The 26,876-nt window shown below is 36.3% G+C and overlaps 1 protein-coding gene across 3 annotated transcripts; it reads left to right on the forward strand.

Annotated features, from left to right (window-relative positions):
- Positions 1–974: 974 nt before the first annotated feature.
- Positions 975–26,359, forward strand: MARF1 (meiosis regulator and mRNA stability factor 1). 3 transcript variants are annotated; one of them, XM_050905786.1, is made up of 26 exons: positions 975–1,131; positions 2,772–3,440; positions 4,460–4,634; positions 6,705–6,931; positions 7,843–7,960; positions 8,699–8,871; positions 9,685–10,119; positions 10,653–10,822; positions 10,926–11,087; positions 11,797–11,986; positions 12,717–12,895; positions 13,860–13,940; positions 14,294–14,530; positions 15,320–15,439; positions 15,794–15,969; positions 16,204–16,424; positions 17,144–17,286; positions 18,108–18,241; positions 18,762–18,964; positions 19,476–19,703; positions 20,499–20,729; positions 20,835–21,047; positions 21,830–21,890; positions 21,989–22,129; positions 23,197–23,367; positions 23,906–26,359. In XM_050905786.1, the coding sequence occupies exons 1-26, from the start codon at positions 985–987 to the stop codon at positions 24,136–24,138; spliced, it is 5,238 nt and encodes a 1,745-aa protein (XP_050761743.1). In that variant the 5' UTR covers positions 975–984; the 3' UTR covers positions 24,139–26,359. The 3 variants fall into 3 exon arrangements, with proteins under 3 accessions (XP_050761743.1, XP_050761745.1, XP_050761744.1); XM_050905788.1 differs by having other exon boundaries at positions 2,772–2,921; XM_050905787.1 differs by having other exon boundaries at positions 2,775–3,440.
- Positions 26,360–26,876: the final 517 nt, after the last annotated feature.

Raw genomic sequence — 26,876 nt, forward strand, 5'->3', positions numbered from 1 at the left:
CTAAATGAATTTGTGCTACCAGACATTTTTAAAAGTAACATGCTCTAGAGTTGTGGAACTTGATTAACGTAATATTTTATACAACGTAATTTTGGGGTACTTAGGGTTCGTGTGAATAAACATTTCTGCTTTAAAAAAAAAGGTCAAACTTCTTTTGTGGTTAAAAATAACGCTGGGGCAAATGTAACGCTATGGAATGTATTCCATGGTTACTGCGTTTAACATTAAATGCAAAAAAAACTTGAAGGAGTGTAGTCTAATGAATGCAGTACATAGTTGGAGGGTAAGAAGACTTCATTGCTAATCATAGTTTTTCTGGTACAGTGTGGCAAGGCATTAAGTTGCTTTGCTTCTTTGTGGTTCTGTAAAGCTAAACTGATGTGGTGTGCTGTGGGGCAGCTTGAGAATTAGTAGAAGTATTTGTAAATAATTTTAATAATTTAAAGCTCTGTTTAAATACTAAATGCTGTGTGCTTAATGCAGGTATATAGAGTTTTGTTAGCCAATGGAAGAACAATGAATATGCAGTTTAATTCTTTCAGCTGAGTTCAGTTGCATCTATTTTGTGTTTACTGATGAGCTATTCTTGAAAATCTACCTCCTGGCTTCTCTTTCCTGGAGAATGCACTGAAAGTTTCAGGGAATTATTTCATGTCAGCAGTAATGCATTTCTGGGACTCTGTAGCTAATGCCATGGATTTAAACAGTGTTTTCCTCTAACTACCTCACCTGTGCTGCAGGTCATGAGGAATATTCCTGTACTAAACAGGAATAGTCAAGGCCATGTCCTGTATGCATAATTAAATTTAACATGAATAATGCAGGTTCAGCGATCTAGCAGTAGTGGAATTCATAAAACCACCATGGTTTTTCTCTGTCTTACCTTAAAAGTTATTTAAAGCATGCATTTTTTTTCTCTTTAGCAGGTGGGAAGAATGAAAGGAAGGGAGGATGAAAGAATGTTGAACCTTTTTGTTTGGCTGTATGATGGAAGGAAACAGAACAGAGAACCTCTGCAATAGATCCTTCGGATGGCTTCAGCGACAAGAGAATGATGCTAAACCATGGCTCTGGAAACTTTCTAATTGCTTTTCTGCTGCTGAAAAGTCTTTGCCTTGCAGTGCGAAAACGGTAATTCATTGCTTTACTAAAAGCATAGTTGATATCCTGGTACAGGGTAGTATAACTAACTGCAGTGTTATTGCTGACTGAAGGGGGAGAGTGGGAAGGGAAGAAAGAGCAGACAGCAGTTACCATGGTAAGTACAAAATCTACCTGGGAATCTAAGGTCTTTAGTTGTGTTCACAGCTCTCATCAATGTTGGTGAAAGCAGGCAAGTTGCTTTGCTTGACAGGCTTTACTCTCTACAGCTCTGTTGGGAATAATACAACTGCTTAAAAAGTGTATAAGGCAGCTTCTTGGAAGCTCTGTGAAGTTATTGCTGAAGAGTGGAGTACGGAAGTAGTCTTTGTGCTTCCAGATTTTTGTCAATTTAGTTTGGAGGCAAACTTAGAATTTTCCGAATTATTATTATTATTATTATATAGTAGTTACAGCAATTGTGGATACTGTTCTTCATGAATGTTTAATTTTTCCTTGTTTCCATTTCTTTAAATGTTCCTGTTCTGTATATGACTGTATACGTTTAAGATGCAAAGTGCTAAGGAATAGAAGGAATAGTACAACACAATGACGTACTTGAGCAAGCAAGCTCCAGCTGTTAAGTAACACTCATGTATGTTCAATCTGACTTTCAGTAAAAGACATGGGGGAAACAGATAAGCACGTATGCTGTTGCGTTGCTGTTCTCATGTGTCGGGTTAGGAAGGGAGCTGCCATAAATTCTGGAATTTAACATATAAACCAGTTCCAGACAGATTTTTGGCAGACTGTATCTTCAATTCATAAGACGTGGCACCAGGTAGAAAGGAATGGTTTTGAACTTGGGTAATCAATTATTCATTACTGTGTAGTAGGAAATGCATTAAATTCAGTTTGGAAAGTGAAAGTTGTTCCAAAGTACTGGCCTAAAGCTCTGGAGCAGTGAGTTGTATGCAGGTTAGCTCTACTGACCTTGACTGTTCTGGTGCTTCTCATAATCATGCTTAGTTTTCACTGCTGCCATTTAAAAAAAACTGTATTTCTGTCTGTGCTTTTATGTCTGTACATCTTGATATCTTAAATCAGAGTAGGCAAAAAAGCACTTATATAGTTGTGAAAATTTAGGTTTCTCTGTCCTCTGTTAGTTTACCTACTTGATATAATTTCTGATTTTTTAAAGTCTTAGTCTTTTAATGCATTAATTCTAAAACTTAATACAATTTTAAAGTCTTTATTCAAAGTAAGATGATTACTTATGTACCTCCATACTGTGGGGTTTTCTACTTTACATTGCATCCATTTATGTTTACTCTTACAAGAAATAAATCTTTTTTGGCTTTGCAGTTGCAGAGGATCTCTCAGCCTTAGCCTGACCGTTTTCTGCTTTTCAAATTCTGTTTTACAGGCCCATTGCTGTTCGTTTTATAGCTTTTTGGTTTTGTCGCTTCCAAAATCCACTGATACCGATATACCTCAGGCTGGCATACATAACTGGCATGTTTCTTTTAATATTTTACGTGTACAGACAGTGAGGTAATAGTAATAACAGAAATTTTGAAAAGTGTCATCTTTATCAGTAAAATTGTAGCAGTCGAAAAATATGCTTGTTAATACTATAAAATTGTTAGTTTATTTATGTATCTGAACATAACTGAGCTTTCATTCTCCAGAAGGATTACATGGAGAACAAGAAAGCTGCTGTAGAATTGAAGGATGCTTCATCTCCTCATAATGCTGGCTCTAAACTGTTTCCAGCAGTACCGCTTCCTGATGTTCATACTCTTCAGCAACAGCAAATACAGCTTTCACCTGGCCCGAAAGTAAGCTGCTGTGCTCATGGCTCTGACTCTTCTTGTACTCCACAAATGCATTGTGGTGGTGGTGGTGGTAACTTGATTCACCCTGGCACAATATTAGACTCAAAAAGCACTGGGACGATTACTTGTCAAGTAGGGTCAGGATTTGCTTATCAGTCTGCGTCTTCACTGAAGAACCCTCCAGCTAGAAGCAATTTGGCAGGCATTGCAAGTGAGTTCCCTGGCATGTGCGTAGAAAACAATGTATCTTCCTGTCAACATCTGCCCTGTTGTGGAAAACTCCATTTCCAGTCCTGTCATGGTAACGTGCACAAACTGCATCAGTTTCCAGCCCTTCAGAGCTGCACATCTTCTGGCTATTTTCCTTGTTCTGAGTTCACAAGTGGGGCTACAGGCCACTTGGATGAGCATATTGCACAGTCGGAGCTACCATCACGTGTGTGCGCCAACCCTTTGCACCTAAACATGGCACCTTCGGTTTGTTTAAAGGGGTCTCACTACTGCAATGACTGCTTGAGCAAGGTTTGTACACATCACATTTCTCATTCATTAAGCGTGGTATATGGTTAATGTTGAAATAATGTTACTTGAGCAAAACACAAGCTTCCACGGGTTGCAGCTTGCATCCTTCTAGTTGGTGATGTGCAGTCTGGATGTACCAGATACCCTTTTTGAAGATGATCTCTTTTCTGAGGTAACATTCAGTTCAATAGGAAGACGAGGCTATCACAATGTTTAGCTTACAGGGGATCTGTAATGTACTCAAGCAGAATTTTGACTGCATTTGAAAGACAGTTTTCTCTTCTTGACAGCTCCAATTAAAATGTTCCATAGTAGTGACTCTGAGAAAAGGCTAATAGTTAACATGTACCCTTGGGCAGCTGATCAATAAAGATCCATTTGTAAATCAGGTGAAACATCTGACGCTATAAGAATATTATACTTTTGGTTTGGTTTGATAGGTCATAGTTCAGTCTTCCCAAATTTGTAATTTATACTTCAATACCAATTTGGTACACTTTAGAACTGGTTAAAACTGTGCTTGAATTTTAGTAGGAATTTCAAGTGAAATAATATACTCAACTTTGCAAGATGTGTTACTTAAACTTCCAAATTTGAGTTTCCAATATAGAAGTGAAATGTCTTCATTTCAATAAACTAAATGGTGAATTGAGTATGTTTGGAATTATGACCACTTTTTTTGGGGGAGGGAGGTGATTCAACCTTGTACTCTTCATTGTGCTGATTTCACATCATAGGTCGTTCTTTTCAGAATACATGTGAGTACTTCTTAAAGATGGTATGTCTTGATGTGCAGAGTTTAGTAGAATCTTTCCTTGCATTTGGAAATCTAAGTATGCTGGGAAAGACTCTAGGATAGAAGCTTCCTTCATGCAGTGATACTGTTGTTAATTAACTTTGTAGAGTACATCTGAACTTGCATTTGTTGCAGAAGGAAAACTGAGTGTTTCTAGCATGGAATAGTATGTGTTAATGTTGTATATTAAATGAACGTGTATTTTGAAAAATTGTCCCAACAGCCAACCAGAAACAGCCTAGTTGATGCTGCTAAAATCTGGCCAAATATTCCTCCTCCAAGTGCACAGACTGCACCTGTTCCTATCCCAATATGTAATGGCTGTGGAACCAAAGGAACAGGAAGCGAGAAGAGTTTGCTACTGGCGAGCAGCCTTGGCAAATCACCGCAGAAATATGGTAAAACACACTTGTTTGGAACTTGCACTTAGTGGATGTCCTCCTTAAATACTGTTGCACATGAAGAGTTGTCTTAAATTGCACTGTTCTCTGGAAACTTCTATAAAGTCATAGAAGATTAAATAGTAAAAAAAACCTTGTTTCTGTTTTGCAGTCATAACTTGGATTTACCTGTTTTGACTACCTAGTTAACTTACTGTATTGTTTGTATAGAGTTTTGATTTTTTGCTATTATTTTTTTACCATTTTAAGAACTAGAAAAAGATTCTAAAGACTTGGAAGCTATTTCGTTCTGGTGGTGTATAAAGAAATTATCTTCAACAATACTTTGAAAAGCATTTTCTTAGTCTGTAGTGTCTAGTCAGTTCATATGCAGTAAAGGTGTAATGTTGTCATGGTTTAACCCCAGCCAGCAACTAAGCACCATGCAGCCACTTGCTCACTCCCCTCACCCAGTGGGATGGGGGAGAGAATCGAAGGAAAAAAACCAACCAAACCAACCCTCATGGGTTGAGATAAAGACAGTTTAATGGGACAGAAAGGAAGGAAAATAATAATGATGATGATGATGATAATAATAAAATGACAATAATAATACTAAAAGAATTAAATATACAAAACAAATGATGCACAATGCAATTGCTCACCACTTGCTGACTGATGCCCAGTTAGTTCCCGAGCAGTGATCTGCTCCTCCCAGCCAACTCCCCCCAGTTTGTATACTAGGCATGATGTCATATGGTATGGAATATCCCTTTGGCCAGTTTGGGTCAGCTGTCGTGGTTGTGTCCGCTCCCAGCTTCTTGTGCTCCTCCAGCCTTCTTGCTGGCTGGGCATGAGAAGCTGAAAAATCCTTGACTTAGTATAAACACTGCTTAGCAACAACTGAAAACATCAGTGTGTTATCAACATTATTTTCCTACTAAATCCAAAACACTGCACTATACCAGCTACTAGGAAGAAAATTAACTCTATCCCAGCCAAAACCAGGACAAATGTTTATAGTTATATAGCTTTTTCCAGTGTTCTTGAGAGGAAAATACTGTGTGGAATAATTACATGGTCTTTCTACAGTGTTAGTACTGCTTCAATTACAAAATCATAGCTAGTATGAAAGTTAAACTTAAAAAAAAAGTCATGGAAGAATAAGAAATTGGATAGTTTTACTATCATTTTAAGACTACACCCATTTTTAGGTTTTTAAGGTGCAACACCCCAATTAAGTGTCCTTACAAAATGCAATTCCAGTGAATCTTGCAGAAGAGTAACTAGTCAACATATACCTAAACAAATATGACATTTGTCTGCTGTGCTTAATTTTATATTCTCAGCTAACTTTAATTCTTAGCTTGTTTTTGACCTGTGAGGATTCTGTGTCATTCCTCCTGTTTCTTTTCCAGTTTTGTGGGAATGGAATGGGTGTATAATATTAATTCAAAATTAAATAGATATCCAGAGTGCTGAAACAGCAGAAACTTTATTTGCACTTCTTACCTGTAATAGCAAAAACTCTTAACCTCACTCTCCTGAACTGTAGGATACCTTTGTGTTTGTTCCATACTGACTTAATTTTCTATAATCACTGTCACTATGTTCGTAATCTCATAGAGTTTTGTTTAGATTTTTTTATCTAATGCACACTGTAAATTTGAACAGCTTTCATGTTTCACGTCCATTACTGATCTAGCACCTGCTGAGTTTAGTGTGACACAACTTCAGACAATTTTCATGGCACATGCCACCTCAGCATTTGATAACGTTTTTTTAAATACATTACTTGGTTGTTTGAGAGTTTGAACGTACAGCTGAAGTTGTCTTGCATCTTTATCTTAACTTAACAGTGAGTAAATTTCTGTTGAAGACTGATTTGAGGTATAAAGTTTCTCCCTTAAAGAGAAACTTTGAAAACACCTGATTTGTTTTTTAGATTCCTTAAGAAAATAAAACTGAACTTGCATTCCTTGGCATGTTGTTCTCTAAAACATAAAGCTTCCTATGTGCCAAGTTTATAGTATGCTAAGCTTAACACTTTTGGAGATTAAAATGAGCTGTGTTGTTAAACCTGTACAGGGTCTCCGGAAGTTGCAATAACAGGACAAGTTCTGGAAAACTTGCCCCCCATTGGAGTCTTCTGGGATATTGAAAACTGTTCAGTTCCCACTGGCCGTTCAGCTATAGCAGTTGTACAGAGGATTCGTGAAAAGTTTTTTAAAGGTCACAGAGAGGCAGAATTCATCTGTGTGTGTGACATTAGTAAAGAAAATAAAGAAGTTATTCAGGAGCTAAACAACTGCCAGGTATCAAAACAGCATCTACTTGGTGTTCTTGCTTGAATTTGTGTACTCTGAGTGTGCTAATAGTGATTCCTGTTCACTAAAGCTTTATGTTAGCTTCTGTGGTTTTTAGTGGATGAGCTTATAATTAGTTTATGGGTGGGATCTTCAATGCTGAACTTTCCTGGTGTGATATTTCTTAAAACTGAAACTGCATTCCATTATACATATGTTACTATTTTAGCTTTAGTTTTAGTGCTCACAGACGGTTTTGATTTCATACAGTAATAAGTGGTGGTGGCGTTTCTAGTGTCATCCTTCAAATCTATGACTAAATCATTAACCTAAAAGAACTATGCTTCTGTGAACTTAACTTTTTCTACTTTTGTTAGTGAATACTGTGCTGATTAGTGAGGACACTTGTAAATTAGTGGTATTGATTGGGTCACCTTTAACACTACGTATTTTTTCCATCAATACCTTTTGTTTCTTGGTATTTTTTTAACTTTTTGTGCAGGTTTTTAAGTCAGAAATTCCCTTCCCACCCCCTAAATTGCAGCTATGATAACAGGTTGACAGTTTATCTGCTTACATGAGGTCAAATGAATTGATAGTGAGTACTTGCTATATTTGTCACTCCTCTATTTCAAATGAGGATTTATGGAATGTTTTTAAGGTATGTAAATTGATCTTTGACACAGAACAACAGTAGGCATTCTTAAGACATTGCTGAACATCTAGGGTTGAAGTTCGTTGCTCATTAGAACAGTTTGAGATCCATACGTGTTGTATTTCATGCACGTGTGCGTTAATTTATCTAAATAAAAGGTGCATGTGAAAGCTTGTATTTATGTTAATTTTTTAAAAAATTAAATTTAAGCGAGCATAGTTCACATTCAAGCTTTTCTTTAGAGCGTATCTATGTATTTCCACAGGTGACTGTTGCACACATCAATGCTACAGCAAAGAATGCTGCTGATGACAAACTCAGACAGAGTCTTAGGAGATTTGCTGATACACACACTGCACCTGCCACTGTGGTTCTTGTGTCAAGTAAGTGTTCGTGGTACTCATCTACAGTGCAGAATTCAGTTCCTCTCTTCAGTAGTACTTTTGCATATGACAGTATTCTGCTTTCCAAGGGTGGTGTTTAGAATCAGCTTTAACTGAATTGCTCAAGAATTCTTAATAATGTCAGTGGCAGCAAGGGAAAAGCAGGGACAGTAAGATGAGAACTTGGCTTAGTTAAATTGGCATTGGAATCTGATGTCTTGTTGAGTGTCAGTAGGTATGTGTATAAATACTGTCTAAAGTTAGACAGCTTCAGCAGGAAGCTAATAAAGTAAAACTCATGGAGTCTTCCTTATGGTAATCTTACATTTTGCTCAAAGCATTCTGAATTTGATTTGTTTTTTATTCTTGTAGCAGCATGCTATACAGTTAAATATGCAAGCCACTCAACTATTTAATTGCTATGTGTTGCCTTGGATTTCTCCCTAAAGCTAAACAAATGTTTGTTATAGAAGTATACAATACCAGTCGAATGCCTTGCTGATAAATTGCTAGAAGTTGCTATTAAAAGGAAGCCCTTGTCTGAGACTGAATGCTAACTGCTGATTTAAATTATGTCTATTGAAAAGCCTTGTAGCTGCTGGTGCTTTTTCAGTGGAAATTTTCAGTGATAAATGGAACTTGTCAAGTGAGATCTAGGGTTTTGTTTGTTTAATCTGATTTTTTTTTTAGCTTTTTGCTGTGTTTCCTTGTTCATTCTAATTTTTTTCTTGTCTCCAGCGGATGTAAACTTTGCTTTGGAACTCAGTGACCTGAGACATCGACATGGTTTTCGGATAATTTTGGTACATAAAAACCAGGCTTCAGAAGCACTCTTACATCATGCTCATGAGCTTATTTGTTTTGAAGAATTTATTTCAGACTTGCCACCAAGGTTACCGCTTAAAATGCCGGTAAGGTTTTTAATTCTTAATGCAACAGACATTTCAAAGTGTGAACTTCCTTTTTGGGTTTTTTTCTAATTTAGAGGGAGAGCAGGCTGAAATTGTGTGTGTTTTTATGGCGAGACATCTTGTCTGCTGCATAATTGACCACTGTCTATATTTCAGTTACTACCATGTGAATGTATGCTTTCTGCTTCAAGACTGAAAGAATGAGATAATAAAAAGAAAGTAATTAACTAAAAAAGTAAAACAGCAAAGTCACATTCTTATCACTAAATATTTTATCAGAAAATGTATCTTTCTGCCAGTGGAAGAAAGGCATGTAAGTTAGGGTAAGAACTTAGTTGTGTATTAAGACAGCTCTGTGATGCTTTCTTAAGTTTTGAGTGACTCTCTGCCGTTTTCTTCATTTTTTTTGTCTTCCTGACATTTCCCTTGGATTTGCTGTGCTGTCTTTGCACAGCGCTCATGACCTTTTCTTTCTTTGAAATAACTTCCTGAACTATGTGTTCACATGCATGTGTAGAATATATAGAATTCTTGGGTTGCAAACAGTGATGCTTGCTTATCTGAAGAAGTGATCAGGTATTGATTCATTGGTCAGGGACTCTGTAGTCTCTTCTAACTTTAGATTATATTGAAGATGGAAGTTTGAGGATCTACCTTGGTATGAGAGTTTTCCAAACAAATTGAATGCTGCAAAAAGAATGACTTAGGCGGGTGGGGGGAGAGCATGTGTCACCAGAATCAATGTAAAAATACTGGTTTGAACAAGAGGGTATTCTGACATAATCAAATTAAAATCTTACTCCCTTTAAACAGGCATGCCATACACTATTGTATGTTTATAATCTGCCAACAAACAGAGACAGCAAAAGTGTCAGTAATAGACTTAGGCGTTTGTCAGACAACTGTGGAGGGAAAGTGCTGAGCATTTCTGGAAGCAGTGCAATTCTCCGTTTTTTAAATCAAGAAAGTGCTGAACGGGCTCGGAAGCGAATGGAAAATGAAGATGTTTTTGGTAACAGGATTGTAGTGTCTTTCACTCCCAAAAACAAAGAACTTAATGAAACAAAAAGCTCCAGCTTTGTGGGAACTGAAAAGATGAAGTCTCCCAAAAAAATTAACAAGAACACAAAGCTGTGCCTCCTCAACAAAGACTCAAGTGATCAGTCTTCTGGTACCAAAGGCTCTGCTGGGAGAGGATTCCAGATTCATGGATCTATCATCAAACCCACAAATGTTAAAAGTTTACAGGTATTGTTGTTCTACCTTGTTTAGTATTCTTGCTTTTCCTCCTGTTCTGAGGATTGCTTCTGTTACAGCTTATCTTTAACTTGTCATTCCTATTTAATGAATAACTGTAATATACAGTGACATTCCTGAATGAGAGCTGTATTCATCTGCTTGGAAAGCAGACAATGAATTTGAGGGTTGTTTTTTTTCCCCCTCCCTGCCACCTTTTTCTCAATTTGGAAATACTGCTGGTGCTTATTGAGTCTCGAATCCTAGGCCAGTTTTGACTTTTGTATTGGTGTTGAGTATAACAACTAGAGTGATCCATTTTGGTAGTTTTAAGGAAAACTAGGATAGATCTACAGTGTAGCAAAAATATTTCAACTAATTGACAGTTTACTATTTTCCGTCACAGAAAATAAAATATTCCTGGTTATGAAGTGCCAATGAAAATGCTATTAAAGAAAAATTTGTCAGTCATCTAGGTTTCCATCACAGCCTCTGGCAAGGAGTGTCTGATGCTTTTATGCTGACCTCTCATCTGTTTCCTGTAGGAGCTGTGCCGCCTTGAATCAAAGACCATCAGTAGAAATATTGAAAACCAGCAAGAACATTTAAGAGAACAAATTCCTTCTCCTCAGAGTAACTCTAATGCAGCAATTCCTGTGTCTCTGGCAACCAAAAAAATTGGAACAGGAGAATCATCCTGTAAAAGTAGTCAGAAGTATGTTTAAAAATAAAAAGACATCAATGTTAGCTACATTTTATTTAAATGTGAATTCTGCAACATAATGTGTCTTCTTTTTCTTATATATATTTGTAAATAGAAGAGAGACCTCTGCTTCCAGGAGCATTACCAATTCCCCTGTAGATAAAAAAGATAAAGATGAAACTGTATTTCAGGTCAGCTATCCCTCTGCTTTCAGTAAGTTGACAGCCTCAAGACAACTCAGTCCTTTACTCATGTCTCAGAGTTGCTGGTCATCTCGGTAAGTGTTTGTGTCTTATTTGGGAGGTGAAGTGAGACTTCACCAATATATACATTGATTATTGACAACTGCATATGGAGTTGTGTATGCTAAGCACATTACTTTAATACGCTGATTTATGTGGAGGCAAAAGGAAACCGTGATGGTGCTGCGTAACAGCTAACAGAGGGTGGATGTAAATATAAGATGGAGTGAACTCTTTTTTCAGAAACTTACTGTGTGGCAATTGTTTCCTGCAAACTTCCTCTTTAAAGCCTCTGAAAAATCTTCAGAGGTATTATTGATATCTTACTCCTCGTAATTTCAGTGCCTTTGACATTCCCAGTAGAAACTTATCCAGGCCCATTAAATTCTTGTAGACTTAAGTATCTGGCCTTTGCCAATTATTAAAATAATGTGGATGAGTTTGACTTTTTTAATGTGTTAGTAAGACAGTAGAAGACTTGGTGTCAAATATATTATTAAATTGGGTGACTTCGAAACATAATATGAATGATTTCCTTTCTTCTCATAGGAAATATTTGTCTTGTTATGATGTTTTGCTTGTGGTAAAATTTGTTTTGCCTGCACACATATATACTAGGAAAATACCTTCAGAATGCTGTATTTGTGCACTTGACCTGTGTCTATTTTCTGATTAATTTTGAGATGTATGTATCAGAATTGTGCAATAGCTACTTTAGCTTATAAATATTTTTATTCTACCCAGGAGTATGTCTCCAAACCTCTCAAATAGATCATCTCCACTCACGTTTAATGTCATAAATCATACCGGTGGTACAGACTGCCCTGATCCTTTTGCAAATGGTGCAGACATTCAGATCAGCAATATAGATTACAGATTGTCCAGAAAAGAGTTGCAGCAAAATTTACAAGAAATTTTCTCAAGACATGGCAAGGTAAAGGCTAAAGTACCTTTATTAAATCTGGTTTTTTAAATACTTCCTGTTTATGTATTTATGGACATGGTGGTGGTCTAGCTTTAAGTGAGTAGGAATGGAAAGCTATCCAAACATGACTTTTAAACTTTGTTAAAAGGAGGTATTGTGTTTTTCCTTTAAAAAGACCAGATCATCACTTGCACTAGGTTCTTAATTTGCATGTCGTCTTCATAGATCTGGTATTCTGAAGTTTTGTACATAAAATTCTTAGTAAGTGGCTCATTAGTCATGCAGGGAAGAGACTTAGGCTTTAGCTGCATAACCCTTTTAAGCTGTAAAGCTGAATTCCTAATGTCAGCTTAATCACAGTAAAAACTGAATTTCTGTTTTGAATCAGAAGTGATCAAAAACAGACATGGAGAGTGTGAATCAGTAAAAAGCAACTATGCAAGGAGAGGTCACTTCTGCAGTGGTTCTGTTTGTCTGATCTGTAGATGACATTCTTCTGGCATAATCTTCTACATGGGAAGATGATGCTTGTGTTAAAGGAATATCATGGTCTTGCCTTGGCCAAGGCTCATTGCACTCGGTTCTTGTTTGCATTGTCCTGTTGGCATAGTTCATCGTACTCAGTTCCCTTTTGCATTGTATTTGGCTTTTGGCCAAAGCAAGACTCTGCTACTCTCGTGTTGGCTTGCCTTGGGTTAATGTTTTGTGATAAAAGTATAAGGTGTTTGCTTCCTTTCAGGTAAAAAGTGTAGAGCTCAGTCCTCATACAGACTACCAATTGAAGGCTACAGTTCAGATGGAAAATCTGCAAGAAGCGATCAGTGCTGTCAACAGTCTTCACAGATACAAAATTGGCAGTAAAAGGGTCCAGGTCTCATTAGCAACAGGAGCTGCTAGTAAATCACTCTCTCTACTTAGGTAATAAGCGCTTTGGCATCTTCTTAGTTTTTCTAGCATGTATTTAGTAGCTGAAAGATGGTTTAAAATACTGAGCAAAGGAATGATAGGGAAATAAAGTAAAATCTGTCTTATGACCTGATGAACATGTTAAATACAACTAGACTAGTTTTCAGTTTCGCATTTTACACTGCGTATATTCTAAGTTGCATCTGAAGAGGCTAGATCTCTGTTTAATAGTGTTTAATAGTTTCACCACTACTCTTTCATAATACTGATATACCTCAATAACTCAGTTTGTGCAGCTGAGTTAAGATTATACTTGGCATCTTTATTTCTTCTTTCCTCCAAGAAAGTGCATATGAAATCTCTTTGAGGATGGGATACACAGTTTAAATGCTGTTGGTGTTTCTTTGAGCTCCATTTTCTGTGGAAGATCATAGAACTAGAGTGCTGATGCTAGTGAGAATACAAGTACTTTCTCTTTCAATTTTTTCCTTACTGAAAGAAAGCATTAGGAAAAAAGTTGTCTTTGTTTTCTCACAGAAAGCTCCAGTGAAAATAGTGCTTAGAGTGTAGAGTATTCTACAACTATGTACTACTTGCCATTGTATAATTTACAACTTTGTTTCATTCCTGCCATTTAGTTTATGCCTGTTCAAAGTTCTTAATGTAATGACCAGGCTGGTAACTTCTAATGCTGTAGCTTTAATGTTGCATTTCATAGATGCTCGAAATCTTACCACCACCTATGAAAGATGCAACTCCTTCAGAGACATTACCTAATGAGTTAGCAGAAATGTTACTACTTGCGCTCTCCTGATCTGAAGTGTCAACTTTTGTAGTGCTGGGATGGAAGGGAATGCAATTTGTCCTGTTATATTTATAGTTCATAAACTGCATCCGTAAATATCTCACCGGTTTGGGCTGGAGACTAATACTAATAGATTAATTTTGTGCTAATGTTACAAAACTTCTTTTATAGCTCAGAAACTATGTCCATTCTGCAGGATGCACCTGCTTGTTGTCTGCCTGTGTTCAAATTCACAGAAATCTATGAAAAAAAGTAAGTTCTCAGTTGTTGTGTTTTCTCTAGTACTTCTAAAGAATCTGATCTTGTGTGATTGTTTACAGTGAATTATAGAGAGTAACAGAATGGAGTGTTATGGGTTGTCTGTTGTTAGATGTTGCAGCGTATTATCTATCCAGAGGCAATGACTGTAATACTGGCCTTTCTTAGAGGGTTATACTTTCAGTATTTTGCTTCGTTTTTCTACATTGGGATGACTAGATTAGTTACCTTAACGTTTTGCATAGAATAGTTTCTAGCATATTCCTGTTTCTTACACAAAAAATGCAGATTAGTGCATTCTCTAACTGTGTTTATAATGTGTGTGTATTTCAATTTTTTTCTTTTAGATTTGGGCATAAGTTAATTGTATCAGACTTACATAAACTAACGGATACTGTGGCAATCCGTGACCAAGGAAGTGGGCGACTGGTGTGCCTTTTACCCAGCAGCCAAGCCCGGCAGAGTCCGTTGGGATCTTCACAGTCACATGATGGTTCATCAGCAAACTGTAGTCCTATAATATTTGAAGAGTTGGAATATCACGAACCTGTTTGTAAGCAGCATTGCCTGAATAAAGACTTTATGTAAGCTGTGTATAAAATACTATAAAATCTTACAAAATATGTGAACAGCATTTAACACTTATAGGTATATTAAAGCTGAGGTATATATGTTCATATAGCGTGCTCCAGTCACTGTTTATATGTTTACAAGAATAAGTCAGGCAGAAAATAGATGGCACAGTGAATTTTCTAGGCAGTTCTCATGGATCAGTCTATTCAGGTAAGATTACTGTGTTCTAGCACAGCTGCCAAGATTGGATACCTCTTAAGCAGAAGCTGAAAGGTATGCTACCTTCCTCTGCTTATATAGGAAGGTTATACATACTAGAAATTTCTATTGGCCTGAATTTTGTTACATAATTATAGCTGAAACTGATCATTCGTCTTTGTCCTCCAGCTACATTTAGCAAGTGATTCATACTGGGTTGAAGATTTCCTGAAGCCATATATTAAGTTTTTGTTTTATTCAACAGCAGCCAGGTTGTGCTACTAGAGCCGTTACTAGGTGTTCACTGCTAACTGCCTGGTATGTGCTGCTAAAATTTAATTTGAAAGTTTTAATCTAATGACAATAAAAATGCAGTCTCCTAAATGTTGCTTGTCGTCTGGAAATTTGCTGTAGCTGTATTAATTTTTGTGAAGAAAAGATGGAAGTTGCTTGTGACTGTACGTAGTGGTATTGTCAGCTAGTAGCAGTATATCGTATCATATAGTGTAACGTTTACTATGGATTTGTATGTGAGCACAGGCATGCTATGCTAAAGCTATGTGTAGAATGAGCATATAAACTTCAACCTCTTGTTTTTACAGTGAGCATGAGTTTGATCCAGATTCTTATAGGATTCCTTTTGTGATTTTGTCTCTGAAGACATTTGCTCCCCAAGTTCACAGTCTTCTACAGACACATGAGGGTACTGTGCCTTTACTAAGGTAAAGCGTTTTAATTTAGGCTTTTAGTTTAAGGGCTGATAGGTTAAAGATTTAAAACTTTATTGATGGCTGTTGTAATGCTCTGAAACTACCTGTTGTATAAAAACTCCGGTTCTTATGTAAGGTGGTATCTTTTATAGCAAATAAGTGCCTTATGAAGTTATTACTTTTGAATTCTTGTTGAGCAAAAAAAAGACACACTTATTTAAAATGTGCGTTTTATGAAGACTTCTGTAATGTGTTAGTAAGCTGTTGAAGCCTCTTGCTCGGGAAGTGTCTCAAAATAATAGTATTTTTAGGATAACTGTTATAATGGTATTTTAGTGTATAATGGAAGCTTTTTTTCTTCCAAAGTTTTCCTGATTGTTATATGTCAGAGTTCAGTGATCTTGAAATGGTGCCAGAAGGCCAGGGTGGTGTTCCTTTAGAACATCTAATTACCTGTGTTCCTGGAGTTAACATTGCCACTGCCCAAAATGGTATTAAAGTTATTAAATGGATACATAACAAACCACCACCTCCTACTACAGGTAAATATTTCTATTTAAATCTTTTCTCTGAACTAATCTTTCTGCTAAAAAATTAAGAGTAGCATAAAGTAAACATCTTGTATAATTGTTAAACTTTTTATAAAGAGAAACTTTTATCTTGAATGATCATTCTTTTTTTTCTGCCGTGCTCTAGCCTCTGTCATAAGTAAAGTGCAGTGTTTAGTGGAAGAATATTAGTGAAAGGTTCAGTAATACAATTTTTTTTTTTTGTAGATCCTTGGCTTCTACGTTCTAAGAGCCCTGTAGGTAATCCACAACTTATTCAGTTCAGTAGAGAAGTGATAGATCTACTTAAAAGCCAACCGTCCTGCGTCATACCTGTCAGTAAATTCATCCCAACATACCATCATCACTTTGCAAAACAATGCCGTGTGTCTGACTACGGGTATTCTAAGTTAATGGAGCTGCTAGAAGCAGTGCCTCATGTATTGCAAGTGAGTTATTTGGCACTATTCCTTTTAACTTGGGGAATTGTACTTGTATCTTCAACTATACGAATTACTGGTTGGTATTGTATAATAGATGCTATGCAATTACCTAGTCCACCTTGAAAGAGATGGTTAACTGAATGTTGGAGTGTAATTGTCTTTTTTGAGATGTTTCTGTTTTGTTTTTATTGTCCCCACCCTTCCAAAACAACTGCTGGGGAAATTAACTCTTTATTTAATCTAAGCCTCTGGAATAAAGTTTGAAGCTGCTTTTAGCCTGTGGCTAGTGCTTGGGTAAAAGGTTTTAATTGTGCTGTTTATCATAAGAACACAGCAAATGCTGAGTGCTTTTAAGTTAGGCTGTGATGTGTAGCCTGTGACTTGAAGTATTTCTGTGTGAAGAAAGTTGTGGCCTTACAAAAAAGAAACACTATGGTCACATTAGCTTACTACTTTGAACACCAGTTGGTTATAGAATTTTAAAATAACCAATACAAATGTGCAACAGGTGCAATAGCACTCATGGAGGAAGCATTTCTTAATTCCTTGATGACATGTGCCTTAGTACAGAAAGTATATGGCTTCATGAGGCTGCCTTTCCAAACACAGTCTCTATTATATTCTTTATTTCTAGCCTACCTATACTAGAACTGGCTTCTAAATATCTTGTAAAAGAGTTTACTGAGGATGCTAGATGTGAGTGATCAAATAAAATTTTCTTTCAGATTCTTGGTATGGGTTCCAAACGCTTGTTAACTCTAACGCACAGAGCTCAAGTGAAGCGCTTTACTCAAGACTTACTGAAGCTTCTCAAATCCCAGGCCAGTAAGCAAGTTATTGTGAGGGAATTCTTACAGGCTTATCACTGGTAAGTTATCGTTAATGAAACAAGATCAACTGTGCAGGGCATGGTTATCAACGGTGGTTTTAAAACCTAGTGCAAGAGAAGTCAGCACTTTAAATCTTAATACAAAACTGTGGCAACTATATTGCCTCTTCGTTGTGATGTGGAAGGTCAGACTTCTAATGAAAACAAAAATTAAAAGCTCTCTGGCAGACTTTACTGCTTCCTTTAGTATTACGTTCATTTAACTTTATTGGAGTTTGAAATGGATTATTGTATTTCATTAGTTCTCTTTGAAGCCATGACTGCAAGGTTGGATTTAAGCAAGCAGGTCGTGGCATGTTAACATGAACAATAAAGCGAAAATTTAGTGTTAAGCTTTCTTTAGAGGGAAATATAAAATAAATAGACTGATTGTCAATAGACAACTCTTACTACTTTAACTGGATCTAGCAATGGTGTGAAAATGAGGAGTAATATTGTCTTGCTATTGCCAGGAATATTATATGCCATTTTCTTAAATCACTTAAAACCTGAGCTTGAAAAATATTACTTTATATTGTCAATTACCACGACTAGTTTGAGGCATCCACTGATTGGTGTATACAGCTCTTTCTTCCAGTGTCATGTGAACCATCAGTGTATCTTATTTTTCTCGTTAGAATGGATAGATAATTTGAATTAAGAATACTTTCCTCTTTGTTTCACATGCTAGTATTACTGCCAATATGAAAATTATGCTTTTTTTTTTTTTAGGATTGGAGACTTATTCTATCAACTTACACTTTTTTTGCCCACACAGCATGCATTAATACTTGTATTATACAATTTTCTAAAACTTTCAGGTGTTTCTCTAAGGACTGGGATGTTACTGAGTACGGAGTGTGTGAACTGGCTGATATTATATCAGAAATTCCAGATACAACCATCTGTTTGTCACAGCAAGACAATGAAATGGTAATTTGTATTCCCAAAAGAGGTATGTCCATGTACATTTTTTTTACTGTTGCCGAAGAAATTGTTCTTTGGCTGTTTTAAAACTGTACTAACTAAAGTATATAGGATTGACTTGGATTTTTTGGTAATTGTGTTTCTACCTTCATAACTAAGTTATGAACTTCTAGCAAATAAAGAATTTGTCATTCTAGGAACACTTATAATGGAACAGATAGGAAAGCAGGTGGCAAAACACATAAAACAATGTTGCTACTTCTGCATGTAGTTAAACTTTCTGTGGAATGATTAGGGAGTGGGTTGTTTCCACACACCAAAAATACCAACATATTTGGCTATTTAATATCTTCTAAAGTGCTGATCACCTGATTATTTTGGACTTTAAACATGTAAGCTTAGTAAAGGTCTTCAGTGGTAGAAGAAAATAGTGACTTGGTGTGATATGTGATTAAGCTGAAAATCAATCACCGTTATTTTCTTACTATATTCTGTTGCATTTTATAAGTGTGTTGGTACATAGCTCTTGCTTTGTTTTTTAATTTTAGAACGTACACAAGAAGAAATTGAAAGAACCAAACAATTTTCTAAAGAGGTGGTAGACTTACTGCGCCATCAACCCCATTTTCGAATGCCTTTCAATAAATTTATTCCTTCTTATCACCACCACTTTGGTCGTCAGTGCAAACTTGCTTACTATGGTTTTACAAAACTACTTGAACTCTTTGAAGCCATACCAGATGTCTTACTTGTAAGTTCTAAAATCCTAAGCTGTACTAAAGCATTTTTCTGAGATCTGTACAGCTGTTTCAGCAGGGTTATATTTCTCATTCATTAACTTTAGTGTGAGTTATAAACTGTGCACCTATAATGTTAAACAGCTGTATTTAAGAAAGTCTTTGATACAGCTATTTTGGTAAAATGGTCCAAGGTTTTTAGCACATTCAGGCTAAGTTTGTTAACAAATTCACGTTTTCTAAATTAGATTACATTTACAAAATTCAGTGCATCAAAATTAGAGCTAAGTTGCATTAAAGTTACGTTAAACTTGCTTTAAAAAAGGTTAATAACTATTTAATTGCCTGTTTTGTTGTATTTCAGAAGTGACATACTTTTGCTTGATAGATAGATATCTCTTGAGGTAGCTGAGCCCTGCTACATAGCAAATAATTGCATGCAAGCACTGAATTTCAGTTGCAGATTACACTTTTTCATGCAGACTAGGTAAATCATTTCAACAAAGTGTAATTTTTGTTTTGTAGGTATTAGAATGTGGGGAGGAGAAAATTCTCACGCTCACAGAGGTGGAACAAGTCAAAGCAGTTGCTGCCCAGTTAGTTAAACTGCTGCGGTCTCAGAAGGACAACTGCCTTATGATGACTGATTTACTGACAGAGTACAGTAAAACATTTGGATACACACTGCGTCTTCATGACTATGATGTTAGCTCAGTTCCAGCTTTAATGCAAAAACTTTGCCATGTTGTAAAGGTAATCTTTTATCTCTGTAGTTTATCCCTCTGAAAGGTATGTAATGTGTTAAGGAATTTCCTGTCTCAAATTACAGGTCTCAGCCTAATGCTGTAGTCTAGAAACAATATTTCATTGGGGTGGGTGGAATTCCAAAGAGATTTTAAATGTAGCTTCTATATTCCTATGATGTTATCTTTGTTCGTTTGTAACCTTTCAGCTTTCTCTGGGAAAACTCATGCTTGTTTAGCAAATAATAAGTAAAAGATTGTATTATAGTACTTACTTTAAAAATACAAATTGGTTTTTTCCTACCTGACTTCTAATTGTGTAAAAGCAATCATTTCTTGATAACCGTAGTAGTTATCAGTCTCCCAATGTTTTATGTTCCTTATTTTTTTTGATCTATGGTTTGAGGCTTTCACTCTGAATGTAAATACCTAGATGGTCTTATATGTCAGTGGAAAAGAAAGGTTACATCCGCATGGATGTGGGCATACTGGTTTAGTTGCTCCAGTTCTGTTAATTTAGCAGCTGGTGTTCAGGCTGGAGCTCAGTCAGGTCCAGCTGGCTTGGAACAAAGAGTAAAATCATGTCTACCATGTGGACAGAAACTGCTACGCAGCTTTTGTATATTTAAAGTAAACTTTTCCATGTAATAAGCTTCTTTATCATGTGTGCTTTTGGCTAGGAGTGTATCAGATGCTGGCATGTAATATCAGTCAGCTGTGCTCCAACGAACCCCAGCTACACAACTTTAATTTATAAATTAATCTTTTCCCTGTCCCTAACTTCATTCCCAATTCATTTTTCTAGGTTGTTGACACAGAGTCTGGCAAGCAAATTCAGCTGATAAATAGAAAATCTCTGCGGACTCTGACTGCCCAGTTGCTAGTCTTGTTGATGTCCTGGGATGGAACATCCTTTCTCTCTGTTGAACAGCTTAAACAGCATTATGAAACAATCCATAGTACTTCACTTAATCCATGTGAATATGGATTTATGACCTTAACTGAACTCCTGAAGAGTCTGCCTTACTTGGTTGAGGTATGTAAGCTCTCTTTCCTTTCTGGCATGTTTCATACTTTGAAAAGACGTTGTGACTAGAGGATATGGAAGTATGCACTCCAATTCTTTCTCTTTTTCTAATAGGTTTTTACCGATGGTGCAGCAGAAGAATACGTGAAGCTTACAAATCTCTATGTGTTTGCAAAGAATGTAAGGTCCTTACTTCACACTTACCATTATCAGCAGATTTTTCTTCATGAGTTCCCAGTAGCATATAGCAAATACACAGGAGAAGTGCTGCAACCTAAAGCATATGGATGCAATAATTTAGAAGAGCTCTTGGGAGCAATTCCACAGGTGTGAAAAATTCTGTTTTGCACAATTACATTGAGATTTCTGCATGGATTAAAAATAGTTACACAACTGTGGCTTCTGTTAATTGGTGTGAATTACTGGAATAATTACCTTCAAGGAGGCTTACACCAGTTGTATTTTAATAGCTTCTGAGAAATCTGGACTGTGTATTAAGAAAAAGAAAATACTTTCTTTTTTTTACTTGTTTTGGTCAAATTTTGCTTAAGAACTGTTCCTGGTGAGGCCACAGACATCCTTGGCATCTTTATCAAGTGAGATAATTGATTTCTGTCTTGAATGAATGACTGTACAGTACTGAAGCTTCATTTTGATCAGGGTAGATTATTGGTTTCAGGAGTGAAGAGTTGTGGGACCTTGTCAGAAGTGCCACATAGTGGAATTTTGTTGTGGTATCTTTGTCATCCACATGTCCTAAGTGCTCTAGGATAATTTTGTGACTCAGTTTATGGCTATAAGCTTTCCTTTAAGTAAATTAATCTTTCTGGAGAGTGACAAAATGGAATTTTGCAACTCCATGTTTAAACATATAGTTTTGTTAATATATAGTTAGTACACTTTCTAGCCCTATAGTTTGCCTTTGGCATCAATTATTTTGAGACAAAGCTTTTACTTGGGTAGTGCAGTACAAATTAGCAACGTGATTTAGTTTACTTTTAGGAATAATGTCAGTGCAAGGCTAGATGAAAGGCAGTGAGTAAGCTGCTTTAGGCTTTGAGCTTAGTATGTGCTGATGTTTAATTCTGCCTCTTTTTTTTCCTCTGTAGGTGGTCTGGATTAAAGGACATGGCCATAAGAGAATTGTGGTACTAAAGAATGATATGAAAAGTAAGCCATTTCAATTTTGAGCAGTATCTTAGTTTCCTTTTTTCTTTTTTTAAGAGGTGACTTGAGTAAACGAACCAAATGAACTTGCCTTTTTGTAGCTCGTTTTAGCTCACCTAGTTTTCCCCCTGCTGATCATGTGGATGATCATGGAAATCAACTTGCTGACAATAACGGACATATTATGGAGACCCCAGGATCTGCTTCATCAATGGAACTAAGTCTAGGAAGACCTAGCAATGGTAATGCAAAATTGATTTATATAAGAAATTTATTATCTTAGGGGAAATAAGCAGAATAATCAAAGCAGCATGGGGAAAGCTGTGTGAGTTAGTCAATCTGAACTTCCGTGGAAATGCTTTATGGCTTGAAAGCTGTTGAACTTCTCCCAAAGTATATAGTTAGGCATGTGCCCTCTTGACAAGGGCATCTGTTGTCCTCAGCTGTCAGTGTATATATATAGCTGCTAGAATACTGTTTCCCGTGGATTTTAGTGACAATTTAAGTCTATAAGCATAAAGCTAATGAGAGAAGATGGTCAGTAGCAGCTTCTGCTAGGACTGTCTCCTGTATTCTGATGAGAATATAGTGCCCTTTTGTGGTCGTTTTATGTTGACTTTAAAGTAACAACTTTATGTTGTTACTTATTTGCAAATAATAATGACAGTCCTGTTCGTATAAATCTGTCTCCGAATAAAAATAACTGGGAAGTGGTGACCTCGTAGTTCATATTTTACTGTGGTCTCCAATTCTTGTACTACCTGCAGGTTTCAGAACTTGTGGAATGGTTCTTGAGTTATTTCAGAAGTCTAGGCTTGTCCCTTTCAATGAGAGCAAGTCACTTTATTTTGAAACTTTCAGCTTAATTTTTCACTTGTAAATGTGTTAGATGGTACATAAATAGTTGATAGGATATTGGTATGTTTGCAGGGGAGTTGTCTGGTAACTGGTTCTTCTCTATTAAAGACTGTTCCTGTAGGACTTGTTTCCTCAGCTCTTCTTCTATTACTCAAGTTTGGCAAATACCAGATTTTACTACAGGGGTGTATTTACTCAGGCAAGCAATAGGTTTAACATACTGTTGCTTTGTCTGGTGTATTGTAATTAGTTAGATGCTCTTGATCCAGCAAAGTAGCTCTTGAATGAATCTGAGGTTAATTAGCATTAATTAAATTAGTTTGATACTAGTATTTCAAATACGGCGTAGCGCTCAAATCCTCAGAATCACATCTGAAAACTTTACATTTACCAGCTCTGAAATAGTGACACCTTCACAGATACTTTGAAAGCTGTTCCCTTATTTTTGTAGTTTCTAATCAAACTGAGCAAGAACTTCTTTGCCTCACAAATACATCTCCCGTTGACCTCTTGTGTGAGCCAGTTCCTTCCTGCCTACCATCCCCGCAACTGAGACCTGATCCAGTGGTTCTTGAGTCTGCAGACCTCATTCAGTTTGAGGAACGCCCTGCCCCTCTATCTGGTAAGAGTTTGCTTGCCGATGTTGTATTACTTATGGATGATAACTCATACAGTTTGGAAAATAAAGTGTCGAACAAATGGATGATTATATAAAGTTCCCTTTAAATACATACATATATATATATACCGCACAATGGGATGTGTTGGAAATGCAAGTGGCTTCCATCAGAAACTCTTGAGTACTGACTGTAAGTACCCTACTGTGATTCTCTGGGGTGAATTTTATAGGGACCTTATCCACCACTAAAACTGCATTTTGCCAACCTGTAGCAACCTTTTCACCACAGTAATTTCATAGTGTTTTCCGGAGCACTGAGAGACTTAATATGTGAGAAATAAATTAAACCTAAGTAGCACATGATGCAGACAGAGCCAGAAGCAAACATCACATCAGCTGCAGAGGTGAACATAACACATCTTCTGGCTTCAAATCAGGCTGACAAGTTCTTTTTAAATATCTTATTGCCTATTACCAGAGAAATATTCTTTATTTTTCAAGAACAGAGCATCAATAAATTGAGTTGTCTTATTTATTTTAGAGATAATGATTTTAACAGAAGAAGAAAAACAAAGAATTGTTACCACAGCTCAAGAAAAATTGACCTCTGGTTCTGCGATATCTAACACCACAGAGAATGCTTCAGTGCCTCCCTGTCAGTCCTCTGAAACCCAACTAAACAAGGATGCAATGGACAGCCCAGCCAAAAAGCAACACAAAAACAAGGTGAAATTGGCAGCAAACTTTTCACTTGCACCTGTAACCAAGCTTTAACTCTTTCTTTGTAGTGTGAAAGACAAATACCTATGGACTCTGCACAAAGTAAAGCTATTTGCTAGCCCTTATGTATTTTAATGACAGGCCTAGAATAATTAATTTGTATTTAATGTATTCTGTGAAGATTTTGTTCCTTTTACACTGAACACAGCTGTTAGCAGAGCAGATTTTTTCTATTATTTTGAAAAAAATTCTGGCATTCGTTAAATTATTCTTAAATTTTACAGTTTTTCATAAATGTGTTCAGTAAAAGCAAAATATTAATTCAACTAAAATGGAACAGATTTTATTTTCTTTAAGCCTCATTGGTGGTGTAATCATACATGTAGCATATTGTATTCTATAGGCTGTTGCTTACTGGTATTGTTTCAGACAGTATTAATAAAATGCATGATCTGTCTTTCAAAAGCCTGTTGAGAAATTTTAACTTGCTGACCTGAAGTGACAAGTGAGGGAGCTGATTGTACTGCAGAGGAGAAACTTGTTCTCTGACCTTTCAGATGACTTGTAACTGCATTGGAAATTCTTTTGTCTAAAGATGTCTGTAGAAAATTATGTGGATTTTTTGTAAAACTTGTTTTAAATGTTTTCTGTAGCTTTCAGTTCCATTTAGGAGCTTTCTAGGACATTGATGCTTTAAGCTTCCCTTTTATGTTTAGTTCCAGTCTGGCATGGATTTGGTTAAGGAAAAGACTGTGTTGGTGTCATGAGTTTAAGATACAGACACACACATTTTATTGTGTCTAGAAATGAAGTAAGGAAGATTCTGATATTTCTGAAATATGCATTTAATGCATAAATTACAGATAACAGAGCAGGTCTTATTAAAGTGTTTTGTGATGGAAGGTATTGATGCTATTTCCACCTGTAAGGAAAGTTCTAACTACTTGTGGAAATGCTAAGGTTGTTCTGCTTAACCTTGTTTTCTATTTTTAAGCATGTTCAGTAAATGGGAAGCTTATTCTTTGATGTGCTGTCTTTTAGCTGTGTCTGTTTTTATTCTAAAACTTACTCCTAGTGTTGGAAGCTTTTTTCAATTTGTGGTATCTTGTGTTGGCTTTTGAAAGGGCCAGCTTTGGAAGAGGTTAAGTCAGTGGATGACCTTAACTCTAGTTAGCAGAAATGTCCAGTGTATGAGACTTTATACCCATTCTGGGTAACCATGGCATTTACAATGGGTTGTATTTGCCAGGCAGCAAATAAATTGCTTGTAGTATTGAAAGAACCTATACTAGAGGTTTTCCACTGGCCAACTGAGTTTGTTTAGGTGGATTCTATTGTAATATACAAGAGATGGAACATGGGCTCTAATTTCTCAGCCAGCAACAGGAAATGCCACTGAATAATGGCTATAGACAGAATTTTACTAGTCAGATTTTGTTATAAAATCTTTTAAATTTAGACAAGTATTACCAGTAGTGAACTTATAGCCATTGTGAATGCAGAGAAACACTTGGAAGTTTTTCTGAGCATTATGGCACAGTATTTTGAGTCCTTAGTAAACCTCTACAGACATACTGCTATAGAAAGAGAAATTTAGAAGTAAGCTTTCTTGGAATGCTTTTAATGAGTTAAAAGCAAGAACATCTGCTTTTGCCTTAAGTTTGATAAGGTTAACACTGATCAGTCTAGATCTTTGTTTCAGAAGAGCATGCATTGGAGAAAAGACCAACCTGAAATTATATTTTTGAGATGCAGCTACAAGTCATCTGGAGTACTAAAGAAAACCAGGTTTTTGCTTCAGAGGAAAATAAGGTATTTGTCAAAGTGAGTGTGGTGGTTATACCATTTATGGAGGTCAGCATATCTTTTCTGGATTCATGTATGATTCTGATGAAATCGCTGTTTGAAAGGAGTAGAATAATACTTTTGAGAAGTTGTGTTCATAGTGTAACAAAATAGCTAATTGAATTGCAATATATTTTTTTAACCAAAGGGAAATGAATGATGTGACTTGCAGATTTAAAAGCATTACAACCATGAAATTCTTTAATTTACCAATTAAATGTACTACTTCAGATTCATGTCTGTTTAAAAAAAAAAAAATGTCACTGAAGCCCTCAGTTTATGCACTATCTTTTTCTTGGAATGGGAGGGAGAAGAAAAAATTCTTTTCTTAGCTGTCTACTTTGTTTGGACACTTTCTTTTGTGGCTCAAGTGCTGTTTTGTGTGTTGGGACCAAACAATTGTGTCAATAAAATTTTCAAGCAAGCATAACTCTTGTCCTTGTCTGAAGACCTGGAAAAAACCTGTCCTAGAATCCTTAACTTGCTGTGTCACATTAAGTTTAATTATCCAGACAGAGCAGAGAGCTAAAACTTGGGATTTAGTGAAGACAAAAGAAACACTGTAAATCCACAACCTGCTATTCTGGAGAAGAAGGGTTTTCCCAATTTTTGCAATTCAGCTGTTAGCAGATGTACTCAGTATCTCTTACTGGTCTTCATACAACATAATGTTTAGGGTTTACTTTAGAAGGAAACTGTACTATTTATCAGCCTAAAGAGAAAAATGGAGAAAGGATGAAAATGTAACAGGTGGAAGTAAGGTGTTTCTACTGAGTTTTAGTCTCACTTTGAAATGTTAAAATTTATGTGAATAATGTCATACAGAGTGTTACTGTGCAATAAAGTTAACAAGTCACTTGAGTTATAATAGCCTTGTCTTCCAGCTTGCTGAAGATAGTAATTATCCAGCAACTACAAGTCTGGCAAGCAAGTTACTTTGCAGCTTC

The sequence above is a fragment of the Gymnogyps californianus genome, chromosome 15, assembly GCF_018139145.2.
Source record: "Gymnogyps californianus isolate 813 chromosome 15, ASM1813914v2, whole genome shotgun sequence".
NCBI lineage: Eukaryota > Metazoa > Chordata > Aves > Accipitriformes > Cathartidae > Gymnogyps > Gymnogyps californianus.